Here is a 21,830-nt window from a genome sequence, read left to right as displayed (position 1 = left end):
GAACGGCGCAAACATTATTGCTGCTTTAGTAGCAGGAAACCCAGGTTTGATGTCCTTGACACCAGAACCTGGGCTTCTATTGGAATTCTCTAGGGCATATTATCAAGCCCCTTATTGCCACTTTAACAGCAGTTTCCTGCCGCTAAAGCGGCGATAAAGTTTGCGCCGTTATTGATAATATAGCCCTAAGCCTGGTAATATTATTTAGTATTCTCTCGTTGTGGATCACACCCTTTAGCTAAACACGAGCATTATTCAAGGTTTCATCATTTCGTATCTTACCCCAGAGTCAAAGGGGTTCCAATTTTTTTTTGTCCCAATGAATCCTACCTAATGCAAGATGTAATCATCATGTGTGCATGGGAGATTCCCCTTTACTTTATTTATGAAAAGTGACTTAAACTTCAAAGACAGCCTGAGCACCACAGCCTCTGCCAGTATGTCTCACAGGCGAGAGACACTGTTTGGTCCCCATTGGCGGAAAAAGAGCAATGCGAATTTTACAAATAAGAGAGTTCCACCATTTCCAATTTTACAGCTTTTTTCAATTAGGGTGGCCACCTTCCTCCAGGTCTTCATGGATGCTGTATCCGTTTATGGACTTTTGTGTGATGTGCTGATGCATTCGGAGTGCTGTGGTGCTGTTTTGATTCCATTGAGCGCAGGGGCGGCTCCTCCTCAATGGCAGAGGAGCGTCGCCCCACTGGCTCAGAGCCAGCAGGTGAAAAATAAAATGATGCTCTCCATCAAAGTTTTATTTTTCATCTGCCGGTTCTGAGCCAGTGCTGTAATGAGGGGCGGGCCGGGGCATGGGAGGGGGGAGGAGGAGTGCTATGTGCACTTCTAAGTGCACATGTGTGTTTGGCAGGTTGTCTCAGGCTAGCCAAACACACATATGCACTTAGGTTTCTCCAACCAGGCTATATTGAGCAGCTGGGCTGGAGAAACAGCACAAGCTCCCTGTCCTGAGCAGAGAGTCTTTTCAGCCCGCTTCGGCCATTCCCCGGGCTACACTCATACCATGAGAGCAGGGCAGAGATTACACAGGGAGTCTGTTGCTGCCTCAGTGCCTGCTGGGACAAGGAACACATAGGTGCGACGCAGGAGGTGGCCGGCAGCTCCAGGTAAGTGTTTTTTCTTTTAGAATTATTTACCCTCCCTCACTTTCTTTCCCGTGCTCCCCCACCTCACCACCTTTTAATTATGTCAGCCGCCACTGATTGAGCGAACTAGATTAGCACACTTAAAATTAATGCTTTGTAGGTGAATAGTTCAGGACTGAAGGCAGTCTCAGTATCGACCTGCAGTGAGGTGGTTATCTTATCTTCATTACCACCCATTAATTTTAGAAATTGTGTTGATCTAGCAGACAAACAATGCCCGCCAATCTAGGGTAAGCGCCTACAAGTAATTGTCACTTCTTGGCACACTTCAAATAGGCAGAGGCTGTCACCTTGCCGGAACTCCCACCAAGAGATTTCTTACCTCTTGCTTTCCTTCAGTGTCTTCTCCATGTTCACAATGCCACGCATTTTGTACAGGAACCACTTGTCAATGTCTGTCAGCTTGTTGATGTCATCTATAGGGGCCCCATCGTAAAGCGCCTGAAAAGAGGGAGAGGGGAGGCACGGTTTTTTTAAAATGTTTGGCTGCCAAATCATTAACTCGCACCCAGGCCTAAGTGCCTTTCAGAAGTGCGAGTGTGTTGGAAATATTCCCTATTTCTTTTTAGTATAGTCAGTCTTTGAATGTAACCTTCTAGACACCATTTTATGCGCAATAATAATAATTACAACCTTAACTGCAACAACAATAAATAACAACAATGATAATAACAACAATATTAATGGGTAGTGCTGCTCATCTGTCTGGTTTTCCAAATGACTTAAAAACTTCCATTTTTCATTAAAGTTCTTGGAGGCTCCCACACGGGTCGCGTAGGCTTCTACAAAGGCCTGCGTCCGTTTCATTTTATTAAACCATTTGTCGTAAGTGGGAACCTCCCTAGACCTCCAATTCTGGAGAATTAAGGAGCGGGCTACTAAGGAGGCAAAAGAAAGAAAAGTTTCTTCAGCTTTCCTCAAATTCGTCCTGTCTTTACTAATTCCAAACCGGGCCACCTCAACCTCCGGCAATTTCCTCTTATTGAATTCCCTGTTTAGAGCTGAGAAGATCTCCCCCCAAAAAGGCCCCAATCTAGGACATGTAAAAAAAATATGTAGCCAGCCCCCATCCCATCCGCCTGGCATCGAAAGCATCTATTTTCAAATTCTGGATACCTTTTATTGAATGCATTCAGAGTAAAGTGGGCCAGCCATCGGGATAAGAAGGCCATTCTTTTAAAATTGGCTGCTCTCAGAGCCTTAGAAAAGGTGCACTGCGTTTCACTGGTCACCCTTTCCAGATGGTTCTCTATCAATAGGAGTTGGCCCTGATTACGTAACAAACGATACCAATTCCCTACTCTTCCTAACTTTGCCCCAAAAAGGTCTGTCACAAGTTTATTCGGTATATCGCAAGAAAAATTCAGTATTTTTAAAAAAAATAGACAATCTGTAAACACTCAAAAAAAGCTGGCTTCCTCGTATCTCCACTCCTCAACAACACCTTCTGCCACGTAATTACCCTATTCTGGATTGAAATATTTCTTAACTCTTCTAGTCCACAAATCTCCCAATTTCTCAAATGGCATGAAGGACAAGGTTCTTACATTCCTTCAATTTTAAGTTATGAAACCCAGAAGAGCCTGCCCCCTTAAAAAAAGATTGAAGTCTGATGGAATAATCCTTCAACGTCTAATATCTGGGGGTTTTCGGAAGTTTGGAGGTTTTTAAAAATATCGAAGTCTGAGAACCGGCTTCCTGCACCATTTTATCCACAAAGAAATGATCTTTAAACCCATTAGAAACCAATAAACAAGCTAATAAGTCAAATAAAGCTGCATCGTAATAAGTTTGTATGTGCTGTCGGGCCAGCCCTCCCTGTTCAATAGTTAATAGTAGTGATGGTAGTTTACAATTTCATATAGTGGTAGTGGTGGTTTCGACAGTCGCACATCAAATTCTAAAAGTGACTTTAGCCTTATTTATCTGTTTCAAACGTGTCAGTTTCAGAGATTACGGTGCCCTTCAAGGTAACAGGAACATCCCACTACCAAGGATGCTAGGTGAACAGGTATTAGATACCCGTTGTTTCATGCATTAGAAAAATGGTTGTACCTCGGCACTCTAATATTTAACAATATCAAATTGTGGTATAGTCATTAGGTTTTTGGGTAAATTGCCAGTTCTAGAGATCCTACAACAATGATTCCTTATTTCGTATATTATCTCACAGATAAGCGAACATTAGAATAGCATCAACCATATAAAGAGAAAAAAAATCAAAATCCATATATTTCCTGTGCAATTTAATATCATTTAGTCCAACAGTTTGTCATAAAGATTGTGGGTAATTCCAAACATAGTACAAAAAGCTGTATGTGATTCAAAAAGCAGTACACGTAATTTAAAATCAAAACATGGTTTTGAACATAATACAACTGTCTCAATGTAACTTTACCATGGTAAACCCCTACTGTAAATCTTTTTTGAGACATAACAATGACTATAGTTATATTTACATCATATACACCATGCCAAAAAACCATGAGCATTGTCAATAAATGAGAACAAAGACCATAACTGCTTCCGCAGATTTGTCAGGTCACCATGTTAGACAAGTGCTTTCTGTACCCCTTTCTTACCTTGGCCATTGTGTAGACGCGGGTACTGGAGGCATCAGCCATTTCTCTGTACAGATTAAGGTCTGAAGGCCATTCCTTGTTTAAGGGCAGGTGCGGGGTGAACCCATCCACAGATGGGTGGCACATTCTCAGAGCCTTCTGGAAGCTCTCCTCAAAGGTGCGACCGATGGCCATGACCTGAGAAAAGAGGAAACCAGTGAAAAGTGATAATGCTCTTAATAAATATTGCTAACCATTCAAATTGCCACGTGATCACCACCCAAAGAGGCCAAAATAGCAAGGGCATATTGTAGGGAAAATAAGTTAACACCAGTCTCACATTGGGCATTGGTTCATCAAGGAATCTGGAAGTCACTGTGGTACAAGCATTTGTGACATACCATGTTGATAGTGGCAGTAGCTAATGGCTGTCCGCTTCACCTAGACTGCTCCTTTATGCAAAGAGAACCCTTCAGTATCTTGGCAACCTGTCTCACAGCTACATCTTTATCCTTTATCCTACTGGAGATGTCAGGTCTCACCAGTGATGTATACCCTAGCAACTCAACTTCCTCCTACCTTCTCTGTGTACCTCTCCCTGTGCTCCCTTAGCTTTCCCCTGGTTGTCTAAACAATTCAAGAAAAAACATCAGCCAGCATAGGTAAGTCATTGGCAGAAGATGCCAGACCTTTGCTGAAGGTCTACATATGGTGACATGAATTAGTCTGTCAGACATTGTAATCCATCTGCTAAGTATGATTCAGGATTGTATTATATATTTGTCTTATACATTTATCATTCCCTGTTTTGTGAATCCAAATATGTTAAAGATATCAGCTTATCTTAGATAAGCTCTTAGATGACATCATCTTGTGCCACTGGTGATTGAAACTTATGATGAGACTTATATATAACTGAACAAAAATGGTACAGTGGACGACAAGTGATTCCCTAACAAATACCATCTACTTTGGCCAGATTCGATGCAATCAGTCTGAACATGAACAGCAGAGCTTCTGAGCAACATGGAAAGTAGACAGTCACAATTACGGCAACATCCTCATCACACTCATACCCCATTTTAGCCCTGCAGGTCCACTTGTGGACCTGCAGATAGACATGGCCACCACACAATAACCATGATAAAGGAGGAGGATAAGGGGGCATAAATGATGATGCAGTATGTGGATTAGTACAAAGGCATTACTCACCTCCCCCACGCTCTTCATTGAGCTGCCAATTTGCTTGGAGGTGCCTTGGAAGCGATCGAGGTCCCAGCGAGGAATCTTGGTGACCATGTAGTCCAAGCTGGGCTCAAAGCAAGCTGATGTCTTTCCAGAGACTACATTCTTGATCTCTGGCAGTGGAATGCCCAGGGCAATTTTGGCTGCGATGAAAGCCAGTGGGTACCTAGATAAAGGTAGCAGAAGCCATCACCAAATTGCAAACAAAAGCCGTCACATTTTGAAAAAGATTAAGATGTGACTGACTGAGATAAGTCACCTATATGTTTTTGAAAAAGGTGGCTGGGAACAGATTTGGTCATCTGTGCATGTATGTAAACAAAGGAGGGAACTTTTTCATTCAAATATTTACAAACAGAAGATAAGTTTACCTTTTTTCAGTTATCCAATTTATTACACCAGACACCAATGTGGAACCTCAGCCTATCATGAGCCAAAAGCAAGGGAGCAAATTCTCTTGTAAATTATTTTCTAGGTGGCTAGGACAATCCCACAAATCAGCCACCACTATATATTGTTTCGCAAAATGGGACACCTGCCATCCCTGTGAAAATGTCCAGCTTTGATGTGCAAGCACGACTTAACATGCAAAAGCAGTATCCACAGGCCTGCAGCTGTGAACCAACCTTACAAAAATGTTACTTGTAATCCTGGTTCTGAAGTGTAGGCAACCTCACTGAAGTCATAAAAGTAGAATATTCCCACGTATGTGCGGAGACCATGGAACACTACCTTTATATATAAAGGTCAATCTGTAGATAAAGGTAGACACCTCATTGTTAAACAGTCTGCTGGCATCTCTTCCAATATATAAACAGCATAACCTTACCGGCATTTTGTGTGGAAGAGAAAAACACCCATTTAAAAAGCACTTAAAGATCACATTGCAGCACCTACCTGAAGATATGTATAACAATATTTCAAACAACCTTTTTACCTTCCCTCTCTGCTGGGTATAAAAAATGGAGGGAAAGCGTGTCTATCGGATCACAGTATGAAAACAGTCATAGAGAGTACTGTTTCTTTAAGACGTACTGGAGACAACGTTGACTTTTTCGAAGTTGCTAGATGGACATGAGAAGTGTGGCTGTTGTGTTGAAGTCCAACCGTGTCTAATGTGCAGATCGTGCCTTGATCAACCAGTCATCCAAGTAAGGCGATTACTGCCATGCACTTGGACAACGTCTTCAGAGCTGATTTCAGTCCAAAGGATAGAACATTGTACTGGAAAAGAGTGTTTCCAACTAGGAATGTGATTAACGATCTATGTTTTTCTGCTACTGGAATCTTGAAATAGACACTCTGTAAATCCACAGAACACACCAAGTCTTCTCTCATGAGCTGAGGATAAATTTGATGTAAGGACAGCATCCTGCATCACTCTTTCTTCTTCAATTTGTTTGCTTGTCTTAAATCTAAAATGGGTCTAAACACTTTCTTGGGGCCTTTTTAGGGGACCAAAAAAGGTTTCTCTCTTTCAGAGAGAGGAACAGGTTGTTTTTTTCACTTTTCTGAAGGAGAAATTGTACTTTCTGATAAAAATAATTATAGATGGTAGTTTGGTAGTTTTGAAGGGATTGATAGAGGTGGGGTTTGCATGATCTGTAGGGCACATTTGTCTGTACTAGTTTGAGGTGATCCCTTAAGAATTGGTAATCTTACTCGAGGTCTAAAAGGTCCAGGTGACATGGATGTGGCTCTTAGGACCAATCAAAGAACCTTCTTTTGAAACCGAGTGCCGAGGCGGAGGTGAAGCTGGAGACAAGGGAGGTCTTGGTAGATGGTCTAAAGGTTCAAGTGGCCCTTGAACCTGGTCTTCAGCTGAAATTGTGAATCTTGGAGATTGTAAAGGATTACTATGCTCCAAGGGAACAACATCATGGAAGGGAATGGAGTTAACTGACTTCAAGGAGATTCGCAAGTTGATCTTCTTGATGTCAAATTCCTTGACGGGCATCTCATTGCTGCTATGTTAGACTAAGAATTCTTCGATGGTGAGTCGTTATGTTTTAATGTTGAGCGTAGTAGCATCAAGAGAATCAACGTCGAAGATCAAGTCTTCGGTGCAGGGGTAGAACTCAGTGGAGTAGATGAATCATGGGAGTGTGTACCTGAGATATCTAGGTCAGAGGCGCCGTCAAACCTCTCAACAGCAAGCATGTTGACTCCAATGGTCTCAACGTTGATCTGTGTTACCAGTGTGGTGAGAGTGTCTTGAATAATGGCAATGATATTTTCATTGCCTCCTCTCTTGTAATCTCATTTTCATGAGAGGAAACAGTTTCAGAACATGGACCCCCGCCACTTCTTTGTTTTTTCATTTTTTTTTCTTTGTCCCTCCTTCCACTCTGAGGTCCTCTAGCTTTCCTGTAAGGTGGATTCCCTCTCTATCCATGAAGGTTTATTTTGTCCTTTTTTGACAAAGCTCGCTGTCCTCTACCGAATGTGTGAGTGGAAGACACGCCACACAGACTGAATGAGGGTCTGAAGCAGACTTTTTCCTTCCATATGAAGGGCATTTCATGAAAAGAGATAGCATTTTCTGTGAACAAAAATCCCTTCACATTTGCCAAAAATGAAGAACAAGGCAGATGGATATTAAAGACGTCACATGAAGTGGTAAAACTTCAGTATCTGAAGGACAAAAACAAGGTTATTAAATAGTAAAGTGTTCTGAGATCATCTCAACCTCAGCTGGATAAAAGAACTGGAGCTGTAAGGCAAAGTGTCAGCAGAGTAGTACTGGGAGAGGGAAGTGGATGGCTTCTTAAAGAAACAGTATTTTCTATGACTACTTTCACTCTGTGACCTGGTAGACACCCTTTGCCTGCATTTTTTTCCCAACAGAGAGGGAAGGTGAAAAGGTTATTTGGGATACTGCTATATATTCAGCTAGGTGGTGCAATGTAATCTTAAAGTACTTATAAAAGGGGGGTTTCACTTACAGAAAATGGTGGTAAAGCTGAGCTATCTCTATGGAGAGGGTGCCCTCAGACTGTTTAACAATGAGGTGTCGAACTACAACTACAGAATGATTTCTATACATAAAAGAAGAGTGCTGGGGTCTCTGCACATAAGTGGAAAGATTCTAAGTTTATGATTAAAAGTGACGATCCTTCGATGCTGAACCATGATTTAATCAGTGTTATGCTCACAGGCCTGTGGGTGGATGAGCACTTATTCAAGGTTATAGGAAACATTTCTTGTGTTCGTGCTTATTCACATGCAATTTCTTTTCCCAAAAATATTTACATCATCAAAAGTTATGTGTGTATCATCAGCTTCAGAGTTCAAAGGAATGATGTTCACTTTACAGCACTCTGAGCTGACCATAATTGCTACTATAAAAAATTGAGATCTATCTTACATGTACTTTGAAAGACATGAAACCCAAATGTAGATTACTGCTCCCAAGTTTCTGCTTTTGTCCCCACCACATCTTTACCTCTTTTACCCATGCATGTAAATAGAGTTGCTTGCACTACCTGTGCTCCCGCCTGCTACAATACATTTTTTATGTGTAGGAGTGGAAGTGTAAATTTCAATGGAAGACATCAGTGACCTCTTTCCTTACCCAGTAGCTTTGGATGCCAATGCAGAGCTCCTGGAAAGCCTGGCGTTGACCTCAATGATGACGTACTCTAAGGATGTGGGGTGCAGGGCAAACTGGATGTTGCATTCACCCACGATGCCCAGGTGGCGCACCACCTTGATAGACACCGCTCGCAGCATCTGGTTCTCCTCGTTGGAGAGAGTCTGGCAGGGGGCCACCACGATGGAATCTCCTACAAATCAAAACATAAACAAAAATCAACAATTAATGGCCACCACCACCGTTGGCAGTCTGGCTATGGTGTTATTCTACCCTGAATCAGAGGAGTCCTACGTCTAGAGTAGCAGACCAGGGGCTGACGGAAAGAAAGAAGCTTTCTGCACCATAGTGAAGCTTGGACATATGGAGTGTTGAAAGAGGGCCTCAGAGAAAAGTCAGATTTAGTCAGTATTGGACCAGAGGACCTAGAGGCCCAGCCATAGAACCCCAAAGGTCTTTCCTTGTCCCCAGTGCAGACTCCTAGACAGTGAATTTCGACGGATAGCGACAACGGAAAATTAATTATTTAATTTTCCCTCATGGTCGCCTGTCGAATCCCTCCAATCCAGCCCACTGCTCTTAGCTGCACGGGCCGCGGCTGGTAGGAAGAAAAAGAGACTTCTGCCTTCTGTGAAATGCAGAGGAGCAGTGAGAGGGATGTGTGAAGCAGGACTCAACAAGATGTGCACCTTTCTAAAATTCCTATGGCACCATTTTCAATATTGAAACAATGTGGTGCAATGTTGGCGTGATCTTAATAAGGGAAAGAAGCCCTTCAGATGCCACCCAGATTGCCTTAATGGCTGAGGTCATCTAGTCGCAGATAGGCTGGAATATAGAGACGTATAAATGCTCTCTGCTTTTCAAAAGAGGACCAAATGTCACTGCAAATAAGGGCATGAAAGGTTGTCCCACCTGTGTGCACTCCCATGGCATCGACGTTCTCCATGTTACAGACTGTGACGCAATTATCAGCGGAATCCCTCACAACTTCATACTCAATCTCCTTCCATCCCACAACTGAGCGCTCCACCAGGATTTGGTTGGTCATTGCAAACGCCTGCGGAAAATAAAAAAGGAGAATATGTGTTTTTGTTATTGTTTTTTTATTGACTCACTATCAACCCAGGAGCATGCTCAGCTAGGTCAGCACTGAAAAGCTACTAGTGAGGGCATGTGGTGGCGGTAGCCGAGCAGTGGTGACAGCAAGTAACTGTAGGAATGAGGCTAAGGGGCACTTCCATACACTTAAATCAAGGCAAACTTTAACTGAGAGCACTTTTCGGCATCAATTTCGGAACACTTTAAATGACACTTTTTAAACTATACCAGTGGCTTGGGGTTTTGTCAATGTGATGCTCCTTAACTTTCACATCCCTGACATTTGAAGGATAAAGGCATTTTGTTCATTGTTTCTTTCACAAAGAAACACAGTTATTGCAAAAAACAAAAGCAGAAAAGCTCGGTATAAAGTCACAGGCTCTAAGTGGACTTCAGTGTTCTCTTGATGCCTTCGAGCTCACATCTCACCTTAGTAGCAAGATCGATCAGCTTCTCCTTGTCTGGACAAAGGCCGGAGCCGAGCCCGCCCAGGGCGTAGGCAGAGCGAATCATAACCGGGTATCCAATCTTATCCGCAGCCTTCAGGGCGTCTTCCACCTGCCAACACAGAATGCATGTACAGTTAGACCATCGGGAGCCCTTCCGGAATCGGGGTGCCTTGAGTGTAGAGCGCCCTTGGGTGCAAGTTCAGAGGGTGGTGTCCTTATTATGTGGTACTGGTGGTGTTCAGTTATTATGTAATCCCTAGAAGTGGCTCTTACCTTGACGTCCTAACCTTGCTATTGTGGGAAACACTCTATCAAAAACAAATTGCCAGTAAGGGATTTGTTTCACACTTTACTAAGGAAACAAGCACAGATGTGAGGTGTGTATAACTGGCGGCTGCAAAGAGGTCTGTGGGTTTTGTTAAGGAAGTGGACCAGGAAAGATTATGAGGTGTCTAAATATGGTGCCTGATGGGGGTTCCTAAGGTCAGCAATTGAAGGATGCAACTCAACCAATCAAAACAATGGTAGAGCAGCGGCGTTCTGGGCGCAGGACAAAAACAAGAGTACAGAGCAAATCAATTGGCTGAGAAGCATCAAACTGAGATAGAGAAGACAGCCATCAATCTTGGGCAAGTGGCTGAAACAGAGTCCACTCTGTATACATTGTACAAAAGAGGCCTCCGATAACAGATATCTAAATCTGTCTACAGGTAAAACTTAAATATGGACAAGACTCCTTCCACACTCTCCCACCGCTCTCTGGTCCCCACCTCCATTCAGGCAGTGTAACGTCACTCCGTGGTGCAAACTACAAATCGTCTCAAGCATTCACAACAACCAGGATCTACAACATATGAGTGCTCGCATGTAGTCAACCACCCGTTTTGATCTCTATCTGTTACATGCTGCACAACACAGCACTAACATTGAAGGTGCTCACTCACTGAACGCGCTGTCCAACAGTGCAGTGCTGTCACTGACAGAGCCCATCAACACAATCACTAACAGTACTTTTCCAGAGTGACACACTGTCGCAAAGTAAACGGCCCATGGATGCATCACTCTCACTGCCCCAGAGCACAGCTGCATCACTGTCCTATAGCACATCTCAATGTCTGGCAAAACAAAGTCTCAGAACACAGCACTTTCAGTGCCACTGAGCATGCTGTACCAACACATACGACTATTACTAATTGAGTGCACTGACGCAGAGCACTTCACTATCACTCGCTAAGCACAGCATTCCAGATCACAGCACTATTGCACACAATTACATACTGCACGCATAGTCGTACCGTGCAGTCACTGGCTGACCAGGAGCACGGCACTAGCACATGTTAAGCACACTGTCCTAGTTCATTAATGGTTAAGCACACTCTCCTAGTTCATGGTTCATTAATGGTTAAGCACACTCTCCTAGTTCATGGTTCATTAATGGTTAAGCACACTCTCCTAAAGTGCAGCGCTATGCTGACCAAGCACACTGGGCCAGAGTACAGCAAACCCGCTGATGAATGCTGACCAAGAGTGAATCACTATCACATGCTGAGCGCACAGTCCCATATTACAGCACTATTTTTTGCTGATCACACTGTAACAGACCGCAGCACTATCACACTCTAAGTACACTGTCCCTGAACACAGGGCTGCTACGGACTGAGCAAAGGACTGCAACCGACTAGGCACATAACTATAACTGAATACAATGTTACAGTGCACACAGCTCCATCGTGCCCTGGCCTGAAATTGCACTCCGCTAGCACGCAATCCCCGATGGTGCAATAGTTCACTTTACCGATTCGACAGCGAAGCTTGGCGCGATGGGCTCCTTGATCTCATTCAGCTTGTCTGAGAAGAGCTGCCTGTCCTCTGTGAACATAATGGACTCCACGGAGGTCCCCAGCACCTTGACGCCATACTCCTTGAGGACCCCTCGCTTGAACAGCTCCACTCCTGAGGCAGCAATGGAGAAGAGGGGAGGTCAATATGAGGACGTACAACCACTGGAAACCGCCAATCTGATCAAATGGTTGTTAGATTAATGCATGAAGAACACTGTCAACGTCATAGCCATACACAAGCTGAACACACTCCATCAAAAGGCAACTTAACCCACTGCCCATCCTCATCTTTGACAAACTCATCCCAGAAGACTAATCGCTGCAACCTTATTACCCAAACCCAGAAGATTTGGGTAATGATGGCATTACCACGGAGCCTACTTCCATATTACAATCGTTACAACTATGAGGGGAGTCCACCTGCCCAGACAGGCAGTCCACATTTCCCTGCACAAAAAAACTATAGCTCCACTCTCACTATCCAATAGGTACATATAAGGGCCAACGCCTACGCTGTGCGGATAAGGTGGGAGGGGCAGACTCAGCTCACAGTTGTGATGACTGTAACGAGGAAGAAGGGTCACATGGTCGGCCACTCAAGTGAAACCCAAAGTAAAGAGAAAAGTAGGGCACAGATGAATGGTCAGACATTGTGGACATGTTTTACATTTGATACAAAACAGTGATTAATTTAGGTGTACTTCAGTTAGCATAACTAGGCCATAGCGAGACCACACCAGGCCACACTGACAATCAATTATGAAGTGTTTCACAAAAGTGCATGTTTATTTTAAGTGTGGCTCAATGGTTAGAGCGCCAGACCCTGATGCAGAGGTCTAGCCCGGGACCAGGGTTCAATTCCCTGCCTCAGCGGGTCTTGGGCTCAAAATTCCACCGACCTGATAATTCTCGCCTCAGTGCCTATTCCAATCATGGAGTCCCACTCTGCAACTCTGGCAATAGCTTGCTTAATCTCCACAACGGCCCCCAAAATGCTAAGGATGCCTGGCCTCCACCTTGGGGGTGCCCAGGAGTGGACGCCTCACAGGGAAAGCCAGGATGGGTTCCACAGCAGTATTCGTACAAGCGCCTTGAGACCCTGGCGGGTGAGTAGTGCGCTATACAAGTATCAATTTACAATTTACAACAAGTGTTCAACGTGCATGTGCCTTCCTCTATTCCAGGAAATAATTGAAAATTCAGCCTCAGCAATGGTCAGTACCAATTTAATTGTACAATTATTGTTCTTTCGCTCTGGAGGGAAGGATGTTCGTTCTGTTCAAACTTTGGAGGTTGCTTAGCAGAGTTCTGCAGTAGTTGTACAAGATATTGTATTCTTGTGTTTCATAATGTATCATTTCATCTTCTTAATTAGATAAGATGATTTAGGTAGTAGGAGTTTTTAGGGGTGTTGTACCAATTAGTAAGTTGATTGGTTGTCATGAATGAAACTTTTTTAATCCAACCCTGTGTTCTAACATGCTATGAAATGCTTGTGCCTTCTTCGTCTAAAACATTATAAAAGACATGTCATTTTGGAAGAGTGCCAGATGCTTTGGGATTTACGTAGAGACCGACGCTTTATTAGTCTACTGAACAGTGGGTTTGGGGTTTTCTTTCGTGAGGGACTCTATGCCAGTCTATTAGATGATTCTGGACATGTGCTAATTCTTTGAATTAATTAACTACTTATTTTGCTTTCTTGTCTTAAACTATTTTTCATTAAACCCATGAGTTTGAAAGCTCAAGAATTGTGTTGTTTGCAGGTTTTATTTTTACCCTTGGACGGGGTCCATGAGAGACTCAGATAGTTCTTTCCCCACCCATCTCCCCTCTTAATTTCTTAATAGGAGTGTCAATGCACACTTAAAGGGGTTACAGGCATCAGCTCCTTTGAAGTCCTCTCCTGTCACCACACACTCAAAACAAACTACTCCACATTCCACTTCATTAGCAACATTTCATTCAGCAATTCACTGAATTCCCTATAGGGACACTGAACCTATGCATGTTCAAATTGAGCGCCCAAAGTGTACCCAAAATCAGAGGTCTGGTGCTCTCTCACTACACATGCGATAAAGGCATTCCTGAAAAAAATAAGTGCACTGATGAACCTATGTGCATTTTAGCAAACACCAATAAATGCCAGGGCACGTTTTTACTAGGCCGGGTGAAATGTTCATTATGCCGGCATAATCACGCATAATTTCACCCTACGCTTGATATCTACAATTCCCAAAATCGCATTACTATGCTATGTTACCTAATTAAGCAAAATTAATCACAAAATGTTAGTGTGAGCACGGGAATAACGTAAATGACCAGAATGCAGGTGGCTACTGTTGGCAGCACTTGTGTTTTTGTGTTACTTTTTGTGTCGAAATGCAGCCCTGTATCCATAATGGTCATAAAGATGCATTTCAGGCTAAAAGATGGCGCCAAATGTTGGTTTTTGCCTTTTACCTTTTGATGCATAAGTTGTGTCATTGTCTGACAATTTAACATATTTATGCAAATACAAATTAAGCGAATTTCGTATCCTTATTTTTTTAACTGAATTAAACCCTAGTTTTCACTTAATTAAGCCTCTTTTCTACTATTTAAGGAAAATTCACCTTTTTAAATTAATCTTTTATCAGTTTGGACCAGTTGAATTCTCAAAACGGACAATTTATTTTTCATAGTCAAACTCAACTCCCCCAGGCCAAACAGTGTCTCATGCCGTGGCACTTTAAACTCAAATGCACAGAAAACGGGGCAGGTATGTTGTGATGTAGCCCCTCTGACTGTGTGTGGAATCTGTGGAACCTCTAATAGCACATATACAACATTCCACAAGAGAAGAACACAAATTCAAATAATTGGCTGAGAAAAGAGCCCAGGATTTGCTCCATGGTGGGCGAAGTAACAGTATAACAACGACCGCTTCCTCCCTCTAACAAGGCAGTAGAAGTATTCAAGTATTTATATATTAATTATTCTATTATGTTACGTATTCATTTATTCAGGTATTTAATCATGTATCTATCTATTTATTTATTTATTTATTTACTTATGGGTCTTAAAATGGAAAAATATACAGATGTTATGTTAACAAAAAATGCAACAGGTCCCTATAGAAATGCTCAGAAAGAATGCCCTTTGAGGTGGCTTTTTAAAAGTTGGAATGTAGACAGGTTCTGGAGAAGTCAATCCCAGAGAGAAAGAAATTCACTGAATTGAGTTCCAACTTGCTGTGAGGACTCAAGGGCTGCTCAATTAGAGAACTTTTTTTAACGAGAGACACAACTAGATTCATGAAGCGCTAAATAACCTCCAACCTTTTATGTTACATAAATGAAAAGAATTGAAATGAAATATAATGGAATGAAATGGCGACTTATAGAGCGTGAACAATCACCCCAGGGTGTCAAGGCGCTTGCTCAATGAGACAGGATTTCGGCTAAGGAGTTCGCAGGGTGTGGTTCTGAAAATTCCGGACCCTGCCATAATGGTGTACCAAGGCCTAAACACTCGTGCAGAAAATATCATCATACCACGACGAATTTGGTATCAATAGACCGGTAATGATCAGGACATTATGCCTGTGTATTTTCATCACGATACAATGATGCATGCAGGAGTTATTGGCAAATTCATTCTGAGCCCACAGGCTCTAGGTTGTGAACAAGCGTCCATTTTAGTTGTTGCCCTTTACATAGGCATATACATGAGCCAATGATTCTTAAAGGACACGTATTCCTTAGCTTGAGTTCTTCCTGACTCCCATTTGACCTGAACAGGCTGAATCTGCCTACGTGATGTTGGCCTCACCAAACCAGTCCATGCCCTCTAGTCAATCTATATTAAAGATCTGAGCAACTTGTTGTGTACATTGGCCTGAGCAAGATTAGAAGGCCGAATACAGTAGCCATGCCTGTTTATGACCCACAAGCATCCCTTATCCTACATTTCTATCTTCCACACCTGGCTCTGTTTCTCTGCTCCTGGGCTTTTACAATGGGGAGGTGACTGTTTATATGATGGGGAGGAAACCAGATCTATTGTGAGCTTATCCGGCCTGCACAGAAAAATATGTGAAGTTTGACATATGTTCATGATGGAAGATGGGTTGGTCAGTTTGGGCAAGTAGAATGGAATTCATAATTATAGCCTGCTTTGTTATGGTACCATGGGAGCGACCTACAATGATGTGTTTCACAGCAAGAATGTGAGCCTAGGGGCAAACTTTTTGTATAAAAGGCCTGTCTGAGAAAGCTCAGAGAGGCTCCCTCTTTCAATTGTAAAACTACGGTTGGACGACGAAGCCTCATAATAATAATAATAAAGATGTCTTTTGATTTTACAGATTGGCTGTCAATTCCTTACCTGCTTTATTATGCAAATTACTGGATAGATCCCTGGTGGGGAGAGAGTCCATGCCCTCTAGTCAATCTATATTAAAGATCTGAGCAACTTGTTGTGTACATTGGCCTGAGCAAGATTAGAAGGCCGAATACAGTAGCCATGCCTGTTTATGACCCACAAGCATCCCTTATCCTACATTTCTATCTTCCACACCTGGCTCTGTTTCTCTGCTCCTGGGCTTTTACAATGGGGAGGTGACTGTTTATATGATGGGGAGGAAACCAGATCTATTGTGAGCTTATCCGGCCTGCACAGAAAAATATGTGAAGTTTGACATATGTTCATGATGGAAGATGGGTTGGTCAGTTTGGGCAAGTAGAATGGAATTCATAATTATAGCCTGCTTTGTTATGGTACCATGGGAGCGACCTACAATGATGTGTTTCACAGCAAGAATGTGAGCCTAGGGGCAAACTTTTTGTATAAAAGGCCTGTCTGAGAAAGCTCAGAGAGGCTCCCTCTTTCAATTGTAAAACTACGGTTGGACGACGAAGCCTCATAATAATAATAATAAAGATGTCTTTTGATTTTACAGATTGGCTGTCAATTCCTTACCTGCTTTATTATGCAAATTACTGGATAGATCCCTGGTGGGGAGAGTGAGTCATTTTACACTTTTCTTCAAGGGAGCGTAAAGTCTAAACAACCAAGTCTTTAACGCCTTCCTGAAAGCGAACAGATTTTTCTCCAGTTTCAGCTTTATTGGGAGAGAGTTCCACAACCTAGTTGCGCCCAATAAAAAAATTCTTCCCCCCCAGGAGCATTTTTTCACCCTGCGAACAACAAGATAATTTGCAGAGGATTGTTCAGAATGGGGTTGCCTACCTTCACAACAAAAGTGCTGCATTGAAGGCCCACTTCCAGGTGTAACATGTTAGCAATGAGAAATCTCAAATGGCTGTGTTTCAAGAATATTCCAGAATCTTGTCACCACCCAGCTATGTTATGATTTATTTAAAAATATTGCTTTGACTGTATTTCATCAAAATATGTGAAATGCACTAAGATTAAATTCAATGCTAAATCTGATTGGGTTAAACAAGAATACAGAATTTGGAGAGTACACCCCTAAACAACTCACCGCAGTTGAGGGCGGTCTGCCCACCCATGCCCAGAATCAAACCATCGGGCCTTTCTTGCTTGATGATCTCGGTGACAAACTGTGGAGTGATGGGCAGGAAGTAGACGGTATCAGCCTGCTTTAGGCCCACCTCGTTGGTCTGCACGGAGGCAATGTTGGGGTTCATAAGGACAGTCTTCACATTCTCCTCCTAATAATGAAAGGACACATCAGAGCTGTGCAAAGTGAAACTAGGACTCGTGCACTACTCATCAATATAAGGTTGAATAGGAATCGCAGCGGTTACTAGCGACATGAGTGATATACGCTGTGGCGCAACACGTGCCACTGTCTAGCTTCCTTTAAGAAACCCTCTATTGGATCCCTCATCTTATCGGCCAAGAACAGCTAGCTGCTCTGCAAAACACGGGGGAGCCAATGATTTCCTTTTAATCTGTCTGCTATTGCAGTGTGGATAGTGTTATGTGTGAATTACAACTATAAGCTATTGCGTGTGTCTACTATTCATCACATCAATCGATTTATTGACAGATTTATTAAACATTCATGCTTGCAAATACTTCCAATTGTGCGTAAGTGTTCCTATGCTTTGTAGCCCTGCTCTTTGCTTTTCTTGGTGCCCACCAATAATGGGTCAGCAGTATGCAAACTGCCTCCGCCATCTTTGGAAAAGGGGTTGCAGTTTCATATCAGTCACCAAAATGTTTGGCGAGCCAATTTCTTTGTCGAGAAAACACATGTTGTTTAAAACTGTTACAAAATTATTAGATAGCATTTAACGCCTGGAACAGGATACAAGATAGCCAAGCCAGGTCACCAGACTCTCACCTTCATGGCTTTCACAGCTTGTGATCCTGAGTAGTCAAACTCGCCCGCCTGACCGATGGACAGCCCTCCGGAGCCAAGGATGAGCACCTTTGAAACCTAGCAGAGGAGGACAACGTGAAATTATGAGCGAGGCAGGATCAACATCGTCAAGATAAATGGATCGTGCAAAGGATCGTGGTACAGCAGAAATAAAACTTGCCGCATGGTCAGTCACCACATTAAGTGTTCATTGAGCAGACTAAGGCACCCAAACATAACAGGGAGCAATGACAAAGGAACGAAGAGCAAGCCAATGAAAACTGAAAGGGAGTGAGATACAACAATGAAGAGATGAAAAGAGGTAAGAACAAGAAGTGGAAGAAAGAACCAGCTCAAAGATTCTCTGACAAACGATGGCCCTACAAAAAGCAGACAGGCAAGAATTGCATCTAATTAACAAAGAACTCTAGAGGAAAGAGTATTTGAGTAAGCAATGCTTTTGAAAAAGTGTAGCATAAACTATGAACCCCTACTTTAAAGGACTGTTAGCAAACTGCTATGAACTTGCTGGCTTGCAGACATCTAGAGGACTGAGGGACCCAGCAGCCCCTGCATCTCTTCCAAATGGCATCAGAGAAGCAGCATGCATGGCTAACACACTCCTACATCTGAGCATAGGCATGCTGAGGACGGGCGCCCCATCTTGCATTCTTTGTAGATCTCATCCTTGACTTGGCGTGATGAGTATAGCTGATCTCCGCTTGGGAATGTTCAGGACTGGATGAGGGACAGCGGCAGAGAATGACCCCACACAAACTCCTTTTCCACCATCCTCCAACCCCAGGGCATACTTTTCAAAGACAAATCCAGACACTGGCAACGCCAGGCTTTCTGCCATGATTCTCATTGATGTTTTGGCTCAGAAGGCTGCAGAAGATAGTCAGTCCCCTATTATTTATTCTCCATGGATAGTAAAACCTACTTCTTAGCATGTGGGATCTGCAGCTCCCAACTCTCCATTACTTGTTTGTTGGCAGTTCTTGTAACCCCATAACCCGATCAGTTGGTGGACTTTCATTGTATCCCTCTTCATTTGCTGTCTCCATCTGCACCTCTTATCTTCACCTCTATACCTTTTAACTTCCCAGACGTGGACGTCATGCACCATAAGGCATTCCATCCCATCTCTGAAACAGAGATCCCCCTGTGTTGCAGAAACTATTGGCCCTGTAATGTGTGTGTGTCTTTACTATAGCTGTACACTTTTCCTCTCTGTCAACACACCGACCAGATATCTCTGCTCCACCCAACTGGCCCTGACAACCATCCCAAGGATCCGCAGGACCTCGGCTGGAGGAAGATTTTTCTCCTACCTCACAGCGAAGACCTGGAACTCCCTGCCTCTACGTCTCAGGCAATCACCGTCACAGCCTCAGTTCAGGAAGGACCTTAAGACCTGGCTCTTCGACTTATCTACGGATCCACGCCACCCCCTTACAGCACCTTGAGACCCTAGCAGGTGAGTATTTTGCGCCTTACCAGAAACCTGAGTGATTTACACTGCAGACTGGATACTGTATGTGTTCAAGTCCCACCTATTTGTTCTTTTTAAATAAGTCAATACAACTATACATCCGTACTTCAATCCCTGACTTCAAGCCTAGCCAGTACTTGCTTTCAATACAATCTTATAGTCTGGTAAATGAAGAGGGACCATCCAAGTGCTTACATCAATCCGAGATGGGATCAGTGCCGGCTTCGGCATCACCGATGCCAGGGTGGTGCCTTTTCCCTTCTGTATCATAGACATGAAGACGTCGAAGAGAAACTGGAAAAAAATAAGGCAACATTGCATTAATATTAGCATAGAACTCGGTACTGGAGTTAATGGGGCTCACATTTCTCGACCAAATCTGTGACACAACCCAGAGCAAGCCCTCCCTGTCCACCACTCAAGTCAGTGTAGTACACACTACTTACCTCTGTGTCCACTGGCCCTGGAGTGGCCTCCGGGTTGAACTGTGCCGTGAAGATGGGCTTCGTCTCGTGCATAATTCCCTGAAGTATGACATAAAGGAAAATATTATTGCCAAAGTGAAGGTTAAGGTAGGACATGTTGTGTAATCTCAAGACAACATGCTGGTGTAAAGTTTTGTCGCATTATGTTTCGTATCCCTTCCTTGAAAGGCGGTGTCAAAGCGATAAACTTCAAGAAGGCTCCAGAACAGACAGCAGGATGATGGGAAACAGGTTAGGAAAACCTTAAATGGAAGCATTTGTTCTGCATATTTTAGAGAAGCTCAGGACACTTGGGGCACATGATTCCTCCTCAAAAATATATGGTAATATGACGTTCCTCTCCCAGGGTAAGTTTGCCACGGATGTATGACGTTACAACGCATACTTTTACCACGCATACCATTACAACGCAGTTTTTACAACGCATACCATTACAAAGCATAGCGCTTTGGGGTGCTGGATAGTGAATAGTTTAATTTACTATTCCAACTCCAGTCCCCGTGGACACTAGGGAAGGTGTTGGATAGTAAATTAAACGTATTCCCTATCCTAGAGCGCCCCCCAGCGCAATGCATTGTAATGGTTTGCGTTGTAATGACTGCGTTGTAATGGTAGTGCGTGGTAAAAGATTCGTTGTAAAGGTTGTATACCGTTTGCCACAACTCAGGATTTTAAAAAACGTCCACTCACACAAATTAGAAAATACCAGCCAAAAACATAACTAGGGCCAAGTGAAACAATCGAATTTGTTGTTTAGGGTCACTTCCGCTTGTGTTCAGAACCTATGCAAAGCCAGTATTATTTAAACAACCTAATTGTGACATAAAAATGTCACCTGTATTATCAAGTCAGTCAAGAGGAACACTTTGCACCAATTGCAACCTCTATACCAGTCCAGCAAAACAATGTTCACAGAAATACAAACATGGAGAGGCAACAGGAGGACTCACAGATTACACACTACCCTAGCATTAGAAAAGGGACGATCTTTTGGACTTTGGAAATGGAATTTCATCTTGATTTCAGTATGGGATTTTCCTTGGAAAGAGACTGTCCCTGGAGGTGTGTGTGTGTGTGTGTGTGTGTGTGTGTGTGCCTTACACTAACGAAATCGGTTCAGATCCCCTTGTACCTCATTGGTTTTGTCGTTGGCATTCACAAAGAGTGGTTTCCAGCCGGCCGGTAGGGTATTGGCATCCACTCCATAGGCGTGGTTCTGGGCTGTGATGAAGGCTTGCCCATTCATCTTGTTCAGGACTGGCTGGTTTTGCCCCCTAAAGAGAGGAACAAAGAAAAAAACACAAGCACTGACATCAGCTTTTTTTTGCAGCACAGCTCAACCTACTAGAAGATTAAGATTGAATAACTTGAATTATCTCGTTGTGCAGAGGGAGGGAATCTAAAAGCAAATAAAACCCTGAGACCCTGCATGTATTTTCTGTGAAACAAGAAACAACAGCCTTAGGTATCCCCCACCGCCCTGTTTGGTTGTCCCATCAAACCGAAAGAAAACCATTTCACTTCTGCACAGATATACAGATAGCAGAGGGGAAAGAAGACATAA

At 43.1% G+C, this 21,830-nt stretch overlaps 1 protein-coding gene across 1 annotated transcript in view; it reads right to left on the bottom strand.

The window, feature by feature from the left end:
- The window catches only part of CPS1 (carbamoyl-phosphate synthase 1), a 133,308-nt gene that overhangs the window by 74,824 nt on the left and 36,654 nt on the right, over positions 1–21,830 (bottom strand). The window contains exons 10-21 of the mRNA XM_086955557.1: positions 21,399–21,540; positions 20,228–20,305; positions 19,977–20,075; positions 18,269–18,364; positions 17,441–17,630; positions 11,907–12,064; positions 10,092–10,220; positions 9,477–9,621; positions 8,544–8,754; positions 4,937–5,135; positions 3,746–3,922; positions 1,486–1,604 (exon numbers count right to left, since the gene is read on the bottom strand). Coding sequence (XP_086811683.1) covers positions 1,486–1,604; positions 3,746–3,922; positions 4,937–5,135; positions 8,544–8,754; positions 9,477–9,621; positions 10,092–10,220; positions 11,907–12,064; positions 17,441–17,630; positions 18,269–18,364; positions 19,977–20,075; positions 20,228–20,305; positions 21,399–21,540 — 1,743 coding nt within the window. The remainder of the gene's footprint in view (positions 1–1,485; positions 1,605–3,745; positions 3,923–4,936; positions 5,136–8,543; positions 8,755–9,476; positions 9,622–10,091; positions 10,221–11,906; positions 12,065–17,440; positions 17,631–18,268; positions 18,365–19,976; positions 20,076–20,227; positions 20,306–21,398; positions 21,541–21,830) is intronic.

The sequence above is a fragment of the Lissotriton vulgaris genome, chromosome 2_1 (genome assembly GCF_964263255.1).
Source record: "Lissotriton vulgaris chromosome 2_1, aLisVul1.2, whole genome shotgun sequence".
NCBI lineage: Eukaryota > Metazoa > Chordata > Amphibia > Caudata > Salamandridae > Lissotriton > Lissotriton vulgaris.
Note: the sequence above shows the minus strand (reverse complement) of the source record. Positions and strands in the feature narration are given on the sequence as shown.